Source organism: Leopardus geoffroyi, chromosome C2 (assembly GCF_018350155.1).
Source record: "Leopardus geoffroyi isolate Oge1 chromosome C2, O.geoffroyi_Oge1_pat1.0, whole genome shotgun sequence".
NCBI lineage: Eukaryota > Metazoa > Chordata > Mammalia > Carnivora > Felidae > Leopardus > Leopardus geoffroyi.
Window position 1 is genome coordinate 114,874,368 of NC_059333.1, and position 17,987 is coordinate 114,892,354.

Here is a 17,987-nt window from a genome sequence, read left to right on the forward strand (position 1 = left end):
AGCAGAAAAGTCTGTATCTCTTCCATTTAAAAAACTTCCCCGGAATCCCACATAGTACTTCTGTTTATTGTCTAGAACTTAGTCTCATGGCCATACCTATCACCAAGAAGAGGGGGGAAGCAGATATTCAGAAGCAGCCAGCCATCTCTGCCACATCTATCACATTGTTTCCTTGGCGTGTGCCTTGTGGAAGTGGAGTTGCTGGATCAAAGCTCTTCCCAGGATTTTGTTAAGTGCTGACAAACTGCCTTCCAGAAAGATGGTACCAGTTTAAGTCCAGTGATGTGCACGGGTGACCTTTAGTGAGGTTGTGGTTCTTTTGTGAACATTTTATGGGTATTTTAAAAGATATTTTCCTGGGGCGCCTGGTTGGCTCCATCAATTGAGGAGCCAGCTTTGGCTCAGGTCATGATCTCGCAGTCCATGAGTTCGAGCCCCGCATGGGGCTCTGTGCTGATAGCCTGGAGCCTGCTTCAGATTCTGCATGCCCTCTCTCTCTGCCCCTCCCCCACTCACTCTCTCTCTCTGTCTCTCTCTCTAAAATAAACGCTAAAAAAAAAAAAAAGATATTTTCCTGAAGCTGTATTTTTTCTTTTGTTTAAATCACACATTCTGCAGAGGGTGATATGCGGATTTTTGATATATTTATGATTTTTTCTTCAAAACTTCTATCTGTATAAGTAGAACATCTATTCCAAATATTGGAAGGACATTTGCCTGAGAATTTAAATGTTTTTCACATGTATTTTCTCAACTTCTAAGAAAACTTACTTGTTGGTTGACTTAATAAACTGGCTCTCTCCTGGTTTGAAAACTCTCCTGGCCAATTTAAGTAAAAAGCACAGTGGAAAAGCTAGCTGCTCTTCCCAAGTCAGTGTTTAAACATAAATGTTTGATCTCTATCTCTACTGTACTATACTGTGGTGTGGCCATCAGCAGCTCCGAAAATAAAGGAATCCTCTGCCTGTGGTTTTCTCCTCTCACATGGGGTCTATTTTCTCCTCCAATGAAAGGATATTAAGGGTCACCATTATTGCCAAATTTTTAATGCTTTTGTTCAGATGTTATTAAGTCTGGTGTTACTTTGTTTCTTGACTTGGTTATTCAGATTGGCTATCTTAGCCTTTTTTCTGTCTTTATTTATCTTGCATACGTTACAGAATAAAATTCACTTCAGAGTTTGAAAAATGATCTGCCAAAGTATTACTGTCACTTCGGGATCGTATAAAAACAGTTGATTATTCTAGTGCTACTTTCCAGTCAGAACTTTCAACAAAAAATGACAGTTGGTGAATCAGTAGGTGGAAATACCTAACACATTCTTGCATGTTTCCTGTAAGTTTAAGATCATATCCAAATTAAAGACTGCACACACATAAATAGATATTTATTTTATGTGAGAATTAATGCCGGCTACTTTAGCAAAGAATGGGGTTTGGATGGGGAAATAAATCATAAAAAATGGGAACAGATACATATTTCTGTCCTTTGTTAAGTAAAGATTAAAGCAATAGTGTATTTTTTTAAATTATTAAACCTGCATCTGTAGGCACTAAGTTAACTCTATTTGGAGTTTGTACAAATATGTTTTTTTGTATAAAACTTTAGTACTTTTTAGCCTAAATTTGTTTTTCTATTTGTGGACTTTCAAAAGCTTCAGGTCTTCCTGCATTTCTGTAACTGGTCTGTACCTACATTTTAGGCTGCACTGTGGGGGTGAACAATTGTCACCTTGTAAATGATTGCAAAACTAAATTATTCTAAAATTTCCTGAGCATTCCTAACAGAAATCTGTTAGGAAAAATGGAAAGCCATTAGATACTCTTTTCCTAGTGTTCAATCTTACCTTCAAACTAAAATCCCTTTCTACTTTCCCCGTGGGCAGAAGGTCGCATGCTGACAGGGGATGTTCCTCACCACCAGAAGCTCCTCCCTGACAAGAACACAAAGCAGCTTCGGCCTTTTCTTACCCAGGATCTGAGAGTTGATATTATTACATGCAAAACAGACAGACAAAAAAACCCAAGGCAAAACAAAAGGAGGTGCAGGAACCACCTGAGGGGCTGGTGGTCACCTAGTTCATTTGTGGTTTGAGAATGTTTCTTCTCTAAATTAGTTGTTACTAAGCCGACTCTGTGGGAAATCAAGTATATCTGCAGTTTTTGCAGTGGATTGATACCCACCATTACTGCCGTCATTTCCTTGGGTTCATTGTACCATCGTGTGTTTGCTGGGTTTGAATTTGAATTCCTCAGATCCCTTTAAACCATTGGGATAGATTTACACAGGGATAAGGGAGGAATTAATATTCACAATGTCACATGTATGTCTGGCACTGTGCAGGTGCTTTGCTTTTGTTATTTGGTGATATACTCAAAACAACCTCATGAAAAGGATGTTTTTATGCCCATTTTACAGTGGAGGACACTGAGGCCTGGACATGCTAGGTGAAGTTACAGTGTTCTCTTAACTGGTTCATAGCAGAGGCAAAGTTCAAAAACATACCGGGGGAACACCCTTGCTCACTTGGGTGATATTTTCAACCAAAGATGCCAAAAAATACATGTAAAAAGATATGTGGGCTGGGTTTAAAACACGAAACATAAGCAGTGTTGCCTGGTGATTATCTAGGTCCCCAGTAGTCCTCTCCCCTCCCCGCCTCCAGTGTTTCACTCAATCCCTGTTAATGCCTCAGTTTTTTTTTTTAGTTTTTTTTTTTTAACGTTTATTTATTTTTTACAGAGAGAGACAGAGCATGAGTGGGGGAGGGGTAGAGAGAGAGGGAGACACAGAATCTGAAGCAGGCTCCAGGCTCCGAGCTGTCACCACAGAGCCCGGCACAGGGCTCAGACTCACAAACCATGAGATCATGACCTGAGCTGAAGTCGGACGCTCAACCGACGGAGCCACCCAGGCTCCCTAATGCCTCCGTTTTTGTCTTCGATCGCCCAGATCATTTCTTGCAAAATGGGACGCTGGCTCTGAAAAACACCTGCAGTCATTCTCCAGACGAGCGTTGGGGTTCTTGTCAGTCTCATTGCTAGTGCCAGCTGGGTCATGTCTTTCAACCATGTGCAGAAAGTGGCTCCGGTGACCAGAGCCCCGTGTGGCTCGTCCTCTTCTCATAATTGGGGAAAACAAAGCCAATGAAAAGGAATGGAATCTCTTCACATGAATGGAAGTGAAGCCAGAAGAATCCAGAAGAATTTTTGGTTTTTAGGGAGGCTTTGCCCTCTTCTTTGGGGCAAGTGACATTTAATTCAGTTGGCCCCATTGGAAGGCAGAGAAAGGAGGGCATATCCTGAGTTTAGTTGGGCTGGTTTATGTTCGGAGAGGGTTCAGAGCGGGTAAGCTGTGTGTCATTGAAGAAGACACACCGGAAGAACAACTGGAAAAACAACACGTTGAAACGTGTTGGGCACGGAGAGCCTGGAAAAACAATTTTCAAAAGTATTTTAGAATTTAAAGTAGTTCCGTGGCTTAAAAACAAACTTCTTTTAAAAAATGATCGTGAGGGTAAAAGCTGCTTCCCAGATGTCAGACACAGTTGATAAGGGGGAGCAGACCTAACACATAGCTACCAAGCTAGAGTGTCGGGCTCTGGACCATTTAGAATTACAACAAAAATAAGACTTGTGCTCTGTTAGCCTCCACGCCATTCATTATTTCTTTGCCGCTACCTCCCCGCCATTTTGATTGCCAGCTCCGAAGGCTCACTCTGGGTCATCTTCTGATATGTCCTTCTTGGAGCAAAAGACAACACAGGTACTTAGGACTGTATGCCTGTTCAGGTGGCATGAATTCAACACTACACACCTAGCACATCCCAGCATAAGTATTTGGGGACAGCATCACTTCATCTGGAGCTTGGCGGTAGAAACAGTAACTAATCTGTCTTAACACTAGAAGGGACTGGCTGCATTGGGCTTACTGATCGACAGTCTAACGTACAGAACGCCTAGTAGACTGTACGTTATAGGCCCTTAAAGCATTTGCAGTTGTAATTTTCACTACACCCCACATTTCCCAAAACTGATTTTGGGACTGAGTCCTCATGGAAGATACAGCCCCTTTGTAAATGATCGTCAAACGGATAAATGGGTGAATGCATTCCTCACGGCCTGTTGATAATTCTAGAATTCACCATTCATAAAGAACCTCATCTTTTCTCCACTTCTCCTCATTCCCATCCCGTGTTTTTGTTTGTGAAGAAGGAGAAAGTGGGAAAATATGTACAAGTACATATTTTATACTTGATATCTGGAAATAATAAAACAGTGAAATGAACTCTTACGTTGTTGTTTGGTTTCAACGGAAGAAATTTAATGTGATTTATAAATCTCTTCATAGCACTATTGATCCTGCATGAGAAGAGGAAAAAATGCTAAGTATTAATAATAAAATTGCATTACAGCCAAAAGTTCTTTAGTAGCGCTCTTGGCCTACAGCAAACAAACAAACAAAAACCCAGTCCTTCTGTTCCTTCTGCTTTTTTAGGGAATAGGGAAAATAAGGCTAAGCAAGAGTTTGGCTCAGTTTGCAGGGGGGGGAGTTAGGTCTGCCCATGTTGGGTCATGTTGGGGACCTCAGTGGCGATGTCGGGTGCCTCTAACACAATGGCTCACCGTCTGAAGTGAGGTGGTCAGTGAATCACACCTTGGGGTTGTGTTGGTGAGTCACTGGCTTCCCTAAGTGGTTTTCTCCACATTCACAGTGTCCCCTCCTTTCCCACCCCAGCAACAACACACTGGGTGAGTAGAGCCCTGTAGGAACCACGGGTATTACAGCCTCGGGTGGGCTCACACTGTGCCTCGGGGCTGGCAGCAGCTGGCCTTGACTCAGCCTCTGCCCTGACGGAGCAGGTTCGGGAATGAGTCTGCGGAAAAGTCTGTGGTGCTCGGGGAAAAGGATTTGAGTAGATAGATCACCACAGCTGGCTGTGGCGGAAGTGCCAGGAGACCTTCCACGCTGCTGCGGCTACTACTGCTGCTAATTTAAACAAGGGGAGGCTTCTTGGCATGGCTGTGATGGAAGTCGAGGATTAGAGCCTGGTAGTTAAAAATACAATCGCTGCCATTCATTCAGAATTCCAGGGGACTCTGAAATGTTTGGCAAGCGAATGGTAGAGACCGGAAACAGGCACCAAAATAATGCTGCTGGTCTTGTATCATCTTTTATTAGAGGATCCTAAAAAATCCCCCATTTATGTATGAATTATCATTCCTTTGTCATAGACTATACAGCTATGTTTGATGAGCTGCCTAAGTGAAAATCTGACCAGAACCTTTCAAGTATAAATTCCTTGTGGTTTCAAAGAAGGATGAGCTTTCTCATTAAGCACACTTCTATTATGTGAACAGTCACTTTTATTGTATGACATGAGGCAGTTTTCATGGCTTTGGGATTTAATCTGTGAATGGTACGAATGCTTTGCTAATGGATGTGTCAGCCATGTACCTTTGCAGCCTGACTTTCACCTCTTTGTATCTTTTATTCTAATGTAATGCATCAGACTAGCGAGAGGGTACCGCTTAGGATTCAGAAAAAGAATGGGCAGAACAGAAAAAGAATGGTAGCCAAGTATAGTGTTGTGAAAGCTGCTTTGGGACAAAGAATCATCGGTTAGGGTGACAATAGGAAGGATGAAAATGTGGGAAGGAGGTTGATGGCTTTGGAAATAAGGTAAAACATCTATTCAACCAGGTAAAGAGCCAACGCTTTATTTCTGATTGTCCATGTATTGTAGTTCAAAAGCCTACTCTCCATTATCCAGCTGGACTGATAGGGTTAAGCAGATGGGAACAGTTTACTGAATGGCTATTAATCAGGTTGGGTTGCCGATTTAGACGTGGGCTGTGAGCACAACTATGGGAGCTCCCCTTGCTGTGGGGCTACCCCTGCTATGAGGCTCCCCCCAGCTTTGGGGTTCATATTGTGATCAGTTTCCTCTATGTTCTGGTTTTAGGGGACAGCAGAGGAAGTACTGGGGAGAGTGTACGTCTGGGCCTGGGAGAATTAGGGTGTGTGTATGCCAGCTGTCTTTGTTCTTGTGGTTAAGACCCACCTCTGATGTCAGTTGGAAGAACTAAGTACCACTGGCAAAAAACAAAACAAAACAAAAGGCGCCACTCAAAGAAATGCAAGATATGAGTAAGATATGATGTGTCATTTCCTAGGTCTGGAAATTTAAATAAGAACACACTGCCAGCATGTTTAATGTAATTGAAACGCAGGCAGCATTTATCCCTGAAATACAACAAAAAAAGTAAACCGCTTTTGCATATTTGTATTTTAATTCTAACTGGGGAACATTTCAGAACTTTAATGTGAGTCTCGGACAAGTCTTGCCATCTGGTACAGGATTAAGCATTGGCATAGCATTTGTTGTCTGCTGACAATGGGTCAAACTTACTTGGCAGGCTCTGTCTGGGAAATTATCAACCTCACGCAAATCTGTTTCAATTTCCATTTTTAACAAGGGTGGGTTTAATTGAACTGGTTCACAACAAGCAAGTTAAGTTCATTTAGCACTTTTTAAGCACTTAATCTTCAGTGTATGTACATTTGCTATAACGTTAACAGGGTGGTAAACTGATCTTTTAAATTAAAAAAATATATATAATGTCTGATTTAAAAATATAAGACAATTTACTTATGCCCTAAATTGGGCTTGTGAATATTATGGGGGTTGCAAGGGAATTGTTTTGCAGATGCTTACTATGTGCAGAGAGAGTACTTTGCTATGCCCCATAGGGTCATTTCTGTCATCAAAAGAGCTTATGTTCCATTGGAAAAGAAATATTGGCACCCCCCAAGAAGAGAGAGTCAAGAGAGAAGTTGAAGAGAGCCTGGGATTGTCAGGGGACTGGATCCAAGTGGCACCGAGTGTGAACTGAGTTTTGAACCAGTCAGCCTTGGTTTTATGACCCCAGGCTGCCTTTAAATTCGCATTTCATTGGTGTGGTTCTCTTTAACTGCCTAGCTAGTTTGTGGTGGAAAAGAAGAGGCAGGTTGGAGGCTACTTCTAAGTCCTGTCCTAACAGGTCTGTTGATTGCAGGGAGCCCTGAGTAACGTGTGACACTAATGTGAAACTCTAACATATTAAAGCCTTGACGGTGGAGAGGAGGGGGAGTAAAAAGGCAAAGCACTTAGATTTAAAGATGAAAACTTTGCCCATAGAAATAGGCAAGCGGCTTATGTTGCGAAGGACTCTAAATTCTTTCAAAATCAAGCACTCAGGATCCTTTCTATTTTTATATCTTTGTATGCTTCCAGCAATACAAAATGTATTACATAGACCTTCTCTATTTCAGAAAGTCTTTGTTGTGTGGCTTCCTTCCATAAAGTTAATGTAATAGGTCATGGACTGGAGGATAAATTCATCTAAAAGCACCAGGCCTTGTCCTGGGCTGTAAGAAGCCGGTGGGTTCTATTTTTACAGATAAGATTTTATCATTGCCTTTAATGGTTCTGCTGCTAGTCAGGGTTTTATATTTACAAAATGCCTTTTATTTTTATACCTTCCTAGTGCATAGTTAGTGCACAATAGGTGTACAATCTAAGCTTGTTGAGTAAACTTGGACCTATGTTGTGAGCTTTGGGCTTGAGGCCAGAGCTACTACCTTCCGTGCATTCACTGCTAAGGAGGTGAGCTTGGAAAGCCCAGTGAACTGGCCGTGGAATCTGCAGGTGACTTTGGCTGTCATTAGTTTCCCTGGACAGACCTATTTCACCCTGCAACAAGGAACCGGTGTGTTTGTTAACTTCTTTTACTTCCGTCTCCTGGATCTGGGTGCTGAGACCAGGATGAGTGAAGTAGCTTGTCCAACTAGGTCACACAGATCAGAGTAGCCTTAAAACTCAGATATGTGAAGGGCGCCTGGGGGGTTCATTCGGTTGAGCATCTGATTTCGCCTCAGGTCATGATCTTGCGGTTTATGGATTGAGTCCCGCATCTGGCTCTCTTCTATCAGGGCAGACCGCCTTCGGATCCTCTGTCCCTCCTCCCCTCCATCCCCCTCCGCCCCAAGTCTCCCCCCAAAATAAATATTAAAAAAAAACCCAACAAACTCAGATATGTGTGATACCAAGACTTTGATCTTTCCAGAACAGTGTCGCACCAGTAGGTCTTCTTTCTGGAAGATGCCTACACGAGTAGTACTTTTATTTCACAGGCAGTGAGACTAAGAAGTGACTTGGATCCCAGCTGTCCTGGAGATAGGCGTCTAGAGGTGGGATGGAGAGTGGATTATCTGATTGAGAGGGTGGGGGAAGGGATGAAGGGCAGAGGAAAACCAGAAAGACGAGGAAGGGAAGCCTGGAGGCCCTTGTGCTCATCAAGGTGAAAGGTCATGCAGGAGCCTGGAAGGAGGAAATAGGAGCTAAGTTAAAGATCCCCTGCAGGCCGATGGGAGGGACCAGGCGGTGAGTGGAGGGACATTGGGAGGTGAAGCTGCCTCTTCTGCTCATTTCAGTGACATTTCAACCTCAAACACAGAATTTCCGTAATAAATAAAATGGCTTTCTGAACTTGCATCTCTGTTGAGCAACATATTAATTCAAGAAGGAAAAATTATTTCACAAAACATAGCTTTCCATAAACTACTGTTTCCAGCCAAACGTCTTCTCAGAGAAGCGCTGACCTTCTTGCCCCTGAACACAAGCTGCAGTCCCCAACACCGAAGCTCTTTTTAGACCTGGATGCTCCTCTAAGGAGAGACTCCTGATGTGGTTGGAGGTGAGAAGTTGGTTTGTTCTTCCCGCGACTGTGAAAGACTGTCTGGGAAGTGAAGGCCACTCCTCTTATCTTTGTTATAGCCCCGCCCCTGGGGGGCCAGGGTCTTTTGTGAATTACAGGGTTTTGTTTTTTTTTTTTTTTTTTTTTTTTCTCCCCAGGAAAAAGACCTTATGGTCTTATCCTTAGGAACTGGCATTTTTTTTCTTGATAAACAACATGGGGCCAGGTGATTAATTCCATTTCCCTCATTCTTCCTTTGGCCACCCAACAATTACGAGCCAAATCTACAGTTTATCTTTAATAACATTTTAGTACTCTGTGACCTGCATGCCCATGCGTCATTTTCCTTTTTGTCATGTTGTGCCTTCATGGTTATTTTTGTTTTTGCTGCTTACGAAAACAATGCATGGCCACTGTTAAAAACCTGGAAAGTACAGGAGAGTTTGGTAAGGAAAAAAAGCACCCGTGGGCCTATAACTTGTATGTATACCCGTAAATAGTTTGATACCTTTTTTCCTTTTTTGTTCCATTTTTTAAAATATGAGAACTGTACGGAATATGTATTCATTGGACACACATATATAAGCAGATTGAATATATATGTAAATTTGCAGGAGAAATTGGGCTTATAAAAACAGCAGAGACATTTGGTTGAATAGGACTGGGCAGCAAGGGAGGAATGAAATCAGGAAAGAGGTGGGAGTAGCAGGGAAGTCGGGATTAATCCTAAACTGTGGGCCCTGGCAGACAGTAAGGTTACACTGAGAAATTCGAGAAAGGAAATGAGTCAGTAACTCAGAGGGAGCGGAGATGAGACAGCAGTGTGAAAGAGCCAGTGGCTTAGCCTGCGTTCGGGAACGGGGTGACAGGAGCTAAACGTTTTGAACAATAGCAGAATTTAGCTTTCAAATCAAATCATCAGCAATGTATTAAGTTCTTGTGAGCAATGCTCTTGCTTTTGGCATTCAGACTGGGAGCCACCCTGGACTTCATAGAAGCCGAGCCTTAAAGCAAAGCTGACGTCGGGTCGACTGGTGGGTCTGCAGAGGCTGGGAATTCGAGTGGCTTTCTTCTCAGAGTGGTTTCTGAGCAATGAGAACTGCTCACTTAAGAAAGACTCCCTCTTGTACTCTAGTCTTTGGGGAATACTGTGAGTGACACTTTTAATTAACAAATCTGCTGGGAACAAAATTCCTTTAAAAGCGTTGGCTGGGTATGGGGTTGGAAGGGTGGGCTGAGGAGGCTCCCACGGCCCTGGGGGAGTGCTCGGACTTGAAGCCACGTTTGAGTTGTGCCTCGTTGGCGTCAGACCTCTCTGGGATGGGGCCAGAGTGCCCTCCCAGAAAGCCCCAGCACTCTGTCCCAGGCGGTGGAGGCCAGCCTGTTGTGGTGGCAGTCCTTCGGCAAGCTGGGCTCGTTTTTACCACTTAGCTGTGGGCCTTTCTGCTCTCCCCAGTTTTGGGGGCCACAGCCCACTGGTTCAGGATGGGAAAGGAGAGTGGGGACCAGCCTTTGGGAAGACATCGTTACGGCTCCTGTGTCATTCCTACCACTATCCCCAGCAGTGTCCTTAAGTGTCTTCCACTGTGTCACTCTGTCTCACCGTGGCCGTGCTCATGCTGCACAGCACCAGGACCCATGGTCTCAGGGGGTCTGAGAAGGGCTCATGAGAGAGAGAAGAATTCCTTTCCTTCTGGTGCTATTGTGGAAAGTATGCAGGGCATACCTACCTTGGAAAACATGTTTTAATAGTGTGGGTCCTGAAGGGATGGTTAGTCAAAGGGTTTTTTTCGCTCTAATTACTTGGCTAAAGGGAGTTTACTCAACTCTGACATCCTCATCAATTGGTTCCTCACTCTGAAACGACTATGACAAATCCCCTGAGGCTGGTTATGAGTTTCCACTTGACCAAAAGTTGACAAAAGGATTTTATGAAAGCTTTCACAGAATTACAATTCTTAAACTGAAGGTATAAATGAGACCATTGTTTCTTTCCTTTATCGTCTTTTTGCGCTGGAGTAAGTGATTCTCATTTCTTTATTTAGGTCCTACCCCCCCCCCCCCCCCCACTTGTGTTCTTCTTAACAAGACAGTCTTGGTTTTAAAATTTTTATTCCTCCTAGTTCATTAAAAAAATTTTTTTTTTTAATGTTTATTTATTTTTGAGACAGAGAGAGACAGAGCATAAACAGGGGAGGGTCGGAGAGAGGGAGACACAGAATCTGAAACAGACTCCGGGCTCCGAGCTGTCAGCACAGAGCCTGTCATGGGGCTCAAACTCACGGACCGCGAGATCATGACCTGGGCTGAAGTCGGATGCTCAACCGACTGAGCCACCCAGGCGCCCCACATTTTTTATTATATTTTTGAAAACTGTCGATGGCTTTTACAGTATGGAAACTCAACAGTTAAACTTAATTTTGCTTCCTTTATATCAAGCCTGACTTTTATTTTTTTTTATTTTTATTTTTATTATTTTTTAATTTTTTTTTTCAACGTTTATTTATTTTTGGGACAGAGAGAGACAGAGCATGAACGGGGGAGGGGCAGAGAGAGAGGGAGACACAGAATCGGAAACAGGCTCCAGGCTCTGAGCCATCAGCCCAGAGCCCGACGCGGGGCTCGAACTCACGGACCGCGAGATCGTGACCTGGCTGAAGTCGGACGCTTAACCGACTGCGCCACCCAGGCGCCCCTTATTTTTTTTTTTTTAAATCACACTCATTTAAAGGCCTTCTTGGGAAAACATCCAAGCTTTCACTCAGGCAGTGGATGAGTTCCCCATGGCAATAACTTGCTGTCTAGGATAAAGAAGTCTGAAGAGGAATTTTAGCAGCATTCATTTAGCAGCATTCAGATGTGAGGAAACATGCCAGAGAAGAGACAAATAAAACTCCAGGGCCAGGAATTACAGTGATTTGGGATTAAATTGAATGATAGTAATAGTGGTTTGCGTTGCTAATGATTCAAAGGAGGCCATTGTCATTCAAAATTAAGGTGTGTTTAATGAAAGGACAATCATGCTTCTTTTCAGGTGGATCTGGGAAGGTCCCTAGTGTGTGGGGGTTGGCCTAGACAAATAGTTTGGGAGAGGTAAACCTAGTTCAAGGCATAGAACAAAAGGCTGACGTTTGGTTTTTGCGGTCAGATTTTGTGGTCTTTGATCAATATATAAAAAGCACTCTGATACAATTCGTAAAACAAAGTTACAGCGCGAGATGAATATGCTCATCTTTAAAAGAAAAATATAATGAAATCTCAAAAAAGTTTTTGGGGGCACCAGGGTGGCTTAGTTGGTTCAGCATCTGACTCTTGATTTTGGCTTAGGTTACTTACGATTCCGTGAGTTTGAGTCCCGCATCAGGCTCTGCACTGACAATGTGGAGCCTGCTTGGGATTCTCTCTCTCCCTCCTCTCCTCCCCTGCTTATGTGTGCATGCCCTCTCTCTCTCTCTCTCTCTCTCTCTCTCTCTCAAAATAAACTTCAGGGAAAAAAAAGAGATGATGGTGATGGTGTGCGGTAGGGTACATAAGTTACCAAGAATGACTTACGTTGTGGTTTGGGAGGAGGCAAACAAAGCTGGAGGTCTTGTCCCTCTTTCTAAGAACATATGGAAACTCTAGGCAGCAGCTTATGTTGTACCAGTTTCTCTGAGATTAAGTCACAATATAAATACTGGAAGTTGTGTATGACCAAAAGTCTAATCATGTCTTTGCCCTCAGAAACCTTCATGCTTTGACATTTGGGCTTCTCCATAATCTGGCACTTGCCGGTCTTCCTACACTTAATTCCTGCTACCCCGTCCTCCAGCTAAACAGTTGTTAACCTTGCTTAGTAGGACATAAGCTTCTTGGGGGTTTTATGTATCACCTGCTTGGACCTCACAGTGCCTTCCTTGCTCTTAATAAGAGCTCAGTAGTGTCATATTTACGAGGTTGGTTTCAAGAGTTCTGTCTTTGGCTGGTACTGACAGAGGTGTCCTCATTATGTCAATTACATGAGCCGGGGAGCGTGGGAGGCTTGGCGGGGCGGGAGGGCCCGGTCTTGCTTTGGGAGAGGAATTCACACCATGGCATCCCTGTGATTGAATGGCGGGGAAGCACCTGAGGAGCTGAGGACCGAAGGATCCTTGGCTGGGACAGGATACACTGGTGAGGCAGAAAGCCTTTACGAGGGTTTTTGCATGTAGGGGCAGCTAGGACAGCTAAGTCATGGGCTCGTATTCAGAGAGTTCCCTGCAAGATCCCCAATGGGGCCCTTGGATGGAGGGGTATGTGGGCACGCGTGACCTTGGATGAAAACAAACACAATGTGTCAGCCATCTGTAAGCAGATCCTAAGGGAAGAAGATCCGGCGTCATTTAACTCTTGTGCTGTTGTTGGTGATGGTGATAATGATGATCGTGCTGACAATTAAAAAGATCATTGTTTTCCTTCTTTTAGTCACATAGAAAAAATCACCACGTGGCAAGACCCTAGGAAGGCGATGAATCAGTCCCTGAATCCGATGAACCTCCACCCTGCTGCCACTCCCACCCCAGCACCCCAGAGGTCCATGGCCGTGTCTCAGCCAAATCTCGGTAAGCCGAAAGCTTTCACCTGGAGGTGAATGAACAAGTGTTTAACCAAGGGGCTCTGGAGCTCAGAAGCAGCTCTGGTTGTCTCAGTGCCTCCTCATGCACCCCAGATAGCTCTTGGGTGCATTACACTGCCACCACCTTTGCCTTCCTTCCTGGCCCCTTTTCTACCACCTTGCACTCTTGCTACCTAGGTTTATGCTAAGGTTACGGCATCTCTTTCAATTGTCTTTACTGGAGTTTTTTGAAAAATTACTTAGGCCTCCTCTCATTCATCCAAGTCGGGTACATACCCCCATTCTGTGAATTTGGTCCCTGAAGACTGCCAAAGGTACAATTCTGGCCTCCAATCCCTTTCCTTCCTTCTTTTATTATAATTATTTTGCATAACGTGTGATTGACATCAGGCTTGGTGCTTTCATGCCTTATCACATTAAACTCACAACAACCCTACAAGGAGTGGTGACATTCCCATTTTATGGATAAGGAAACTTTCCCAAGGTCATACAGCTCATGGATGGCAGGGTCTGGAGTTTCAACTGAGGCTGCTCTGACTTTAGAGTCCATTTAGCCTTTATGTGATTTGCAGGTGGCTCCTCAAGACACCTGCCCCAGGACAATGCAGCTCACCCTTGACTTCATTTAGAATGCTTAAATGTAGTGGCACCTGGGTGGCTCACTTGAGTGTCTGACTCTTTGATTTCAGCTCGAGTCTTGATCCCAGGGTTGTGCATTGGGCCCTGTGCTGAGCGTGGAGCCTGCTTAAGATTCATTCCCTTTCTCTCTTTCTCTCTCTCTGTCTGTCTCTCTTGGCACCTGGGTGGCTCAGTTAAGCATCTGACTTCAGCCCAAGTCATGATCTCACAGTTCGTGGGTTCGAGCCCTGCATTGGGCTCTCTGCTGCTAGCACAGAGCCTGCTTTGGATCCACTGTCCCCCTTCCCTGCCCCTCCCCTCCCTCTCAAAAATAAAATAAACATTAAACAAAATAATAATGCATTAAAAAAGCTTCTCTCTCTGGGCACCTGGGTGGCTCAGGTCAGTTGAACGTCCGACTTTGGCTCAGGTCATGATCTCGCAGTTTGTGGGTTTGAGCCCCACGTCAGGCTCTGTGCTGACAGCTTGGAGCCTGGAGCCTGCTTCAGATTCTGTGTCTCCCTCTCTCTTTTCCCTGCCCCTGCTCTCTCTCTCTCTCTCAAAAATAAACTTAAAAAAAAAAAAAAAAAAAAAAAAAGATTCCCTCTCTCTCTCAAAATAAATAAATAAACATTAAAAAAAGTCTCTCTTTCTCTCTCTCTCTGTCCCTTCCCTGCTTGTGTGAGAGCTCTCTCTCTCTTTTAAAAAAAAATGCTTTTAAAAGTATGATTTTAGAATTGAGAAAAGATTATTTTCTGCTAATTGCCTTTACCTTAGAACTAATATTCTTCCCACTAGAGATAATCAGATGTGAATGAATACACAGCAGCAACATAACTAATTAGCTTCTGTGGTAGGCATTTTCCCTGCTTCCAAAGGCTAAAAATAAGAGGATACTTTTAAAGTCTTATAAAAGATGATGCCATTTTCAGATAACTTTTCCATTTAAGATCAGATATCCAGATACTGCTTTGTACACAGAATAGTTAATTTTAGCGTGAAAAGAGTCTCTTGTTGGATTTTTTAGGAATGAACAGGATAAAAAAGGGAGCATTATTCCCAGACACCTTCCTTCATACTGTGACTTAGCCAAAGTGGGTATGAACTCAAGTAAACCCGAGTTAGCTTCAAGTAAATATATTGTCTGTTCTGCCAGGAAGTCTGGATCTACCATTTTAAAGCTTGCAGATGTAAAATCTATCCAAAAAGCAAATGACTTGGAATAACTTCTGTTGTGTCCCGTATCTAAAGGGCAGATCAAGGAAAATGGTACAAATGCTTCTACCAACAGTGGTAAACCAAAACTTCCCATGAGTCATTTGTCCCCAATATATAAGAGCTCAAATAGAAAGCAGTTGCAAGTATAGTAAAGAAACCACAAATTAGGTAGCATTAGACTAGTTTCAGTCTTTCTTTTAACCATCTAGCTTTCATGAAAAATTCTAAAGACTGATTATTAAAGTATTAACTTTAATTTTGTAATGTATTATAATTGGAAAAAATCTTTCACGGACTTGGTTAAAAAAATTCAAACACTTTTTCAAAGCACTGTTCACAAAGTAAACTTTTCTCAGGTCCCCATTCCTTTTTTTTTTTTTTTTTTAAGTTTATTTATTTTGAGAGAGAGTGCACGTGCGTGAGCAGGGGAGGGGCAGAGAGACGGTGGGAGAGAGAGAATCCAAAGCAGACCCTGCACTGTCACCACAAAGCCCGATGCGGGGCTTGAACTCATGAACCATGAGATCATGACCTGATCCGAAATCCAGAGCCAGATGTTTAACTGACTGAGTCACTCCGATGCCCCCTGAATCCCCATTCCTTAGTCCTGGAGTCTTCTAGTGCTTCCAGTCATGGGTATGTGTTTCTTCACACGAATGCTAGTGTATTATACCTACTGTTCTTCACCTTGCCTTTTCTGCTTCTATATCTGTACATACAGAGTTGCCTTCTTTTAAAAGATTTCCTAGTAGTCCCACATATTGATACACCTGGCACCCCCATCTGAGGGATATTTAGGTTGTCACTATTGTGTGTTGCACAATACTGGAATGAATATCCCTGTGTATGTGGTCTTCATTTTAAAAAATTGTGCAACACGTAGAAAGTGGACTAATTAAAAGGAACTTGAATGCTTGAAACTTTTTAACAATGAAGGCACATGTGGGTCAACCTGTGCACCTGAGCCACCCCTTTCCTCACAGAAGCACAATTGGTTAGTAAAGTATATCTAAACAAATTGTAATCTGAATGTGGGAAACATGTTTACCTATTCCTGAGTTAAAATACCTTAGTTTCCAGGTTTCTAATAAATCGAAGCAGTAAATTTCTCAAGACACACATTCTGGGTTTTTTTCCTAATAATATTTAAATATTTGTCCATTACACAGTGTGTTGCTAGCCCACACCGAATCACAGACACGTCCTAAGGATAGAAATATAACAGGGGGGCGCCTGGGTGGTTCAGTCGGTTGAGCGTCCGACTTCGGCTCAGGTCATGATCTTACAGCTCGTGGGTTCGAGCCCCTTGTCGGGCTCTGTGCTGACAGCTCGGAGCCTGGAGCCTGCTTCGGATTCTGTGTCTCTCTCTCTCTCTGCCCCTCCCTTGCTCACTCTCTGTCTCTCTCTGTCTCTCAAAAATAAATAAATGTTAAAAAAAAAAAAAAGAAATATAACAGGGAATGCCAAGTGAGCACCAAAGACTGGGGATAATTTACAGAGTCATAATATGGTCTTAATAATAAGCGATTTACTCAGAATATGTTATTTCAAGCTATAGCTCTATCTGTAGTTCATAGAACTCTTTATTATCAGTGTTTAAAAAATATAAAGAGTGGGCGCCTGGGTGGCGCAGTCGGTTAAGCGTCCGACTTCAGCCAGGTCACGATCTCGCGGCCCGTGAGTTCGAGCCCCGCGTCGGGCTCTGGGCTGATGGCTCAGAGCCTGGAGCCTGTTTCCGATTCTGTGTCTCCCTCTCTCTCTGCCCCTCCCCCGTTCATGCTCTGTCTCTCTCTGTCCCAAAAATAAATAAACGTTGAAAAAAAAAAATTTAAAAAAAAAAAAAAAAAAAAATATAAAGAGCAAATCCTTCTACTTTTTGAATCTAGAATTTTGGTCTTTTCAATATAATGTAACTAACAGCTAAGTGAACTTAATTGGTGTCTCTCCTTTATAGGGAGGTATTTATGTATGTATGAAAATGTCAAAATATAGTTAATATTATTATGAGATGATAAAATTAGTACCTTTTATAAGATAATTTTACGCATTTCTAGTACTGTGATATAATCTTTGATATTGCTTAATACATTCAGAAATAAATCTCTCTTTTTTTTTTTTTAATTTTTTTTTTTAACGTTTATTTATTTTTGAGACAGAGAGAGACAGAGCATGAACAGGGGAGGGGCAGAGAGAGAGGGAGACACAGAATCAGAAATAGGCTCCAGGCTGTGAGCTGTCAGCACAGAGCCCGACGCGGGGCTCGAACCCTCGGACTGTGAGATCATGACCTGAGCTGAAGTCGGACGCTTAACCGACCAAGCCACCCAGGCGCCCCAATAAATCTCCTTTTATTGGGATTCTGTTTTACTGTAGTTTAGGTATATGGATTTGGGAATCAGACTGTTAGAATTTGATACATGGCTCTGCCCATTACTAGCTTCATGACCCTATGAAATTACTTAATTTTGCCTTAGTTTGCTTATATGTAAAATGAGGATTATCATCACAGTATGAAGAGATTATATGAGTTTATATGTGTAAAGTGTTTAGATGTGGTGCCTGGGACATAACAAGCTATAATTATTTTATTCTTATTACTAACATTATTCTTTGTGGAAGGAAAACTTTTATTTTCTACTTTATTCAATTTTAGGATGTTAGATTTGAAGATAATTTCATTGTTCATCATAAAAGCTCACGAGAAACAAAAGATTTATTATGGGAGAGTTAGAGTATAAAGTGCTTTAAATTAGGAACATTGTTCCTTACTTTCAGTGAGGATAGCACCCTCTGGTGGAAATATTTTAGCACCCCCCCCC

General features: G+C 42.8%; 1 protein-coding gene across 1 annotated transcript in view; it reads left to right on the plus strand.

The window, feature by feature from the left end:
* The window catches only part of WWTR1 (WW domain containing transcription regulator 1), a 139,087-nt gene that overhangs the window by 71,022 nt on the left and 50,078 nt on the right, over positions 1-17,987 (plus strand). The window contains exon 3 of the mRNA XM_045503307.1: positions 13,182-13,318. Coding sequence (XP_045359263.1) covers positions 13,182-13,318 — 137 coding nt within the window. The remainder of the gene's footprint in view (positions 1-13,181; positions 13,319-17,987) is intronic.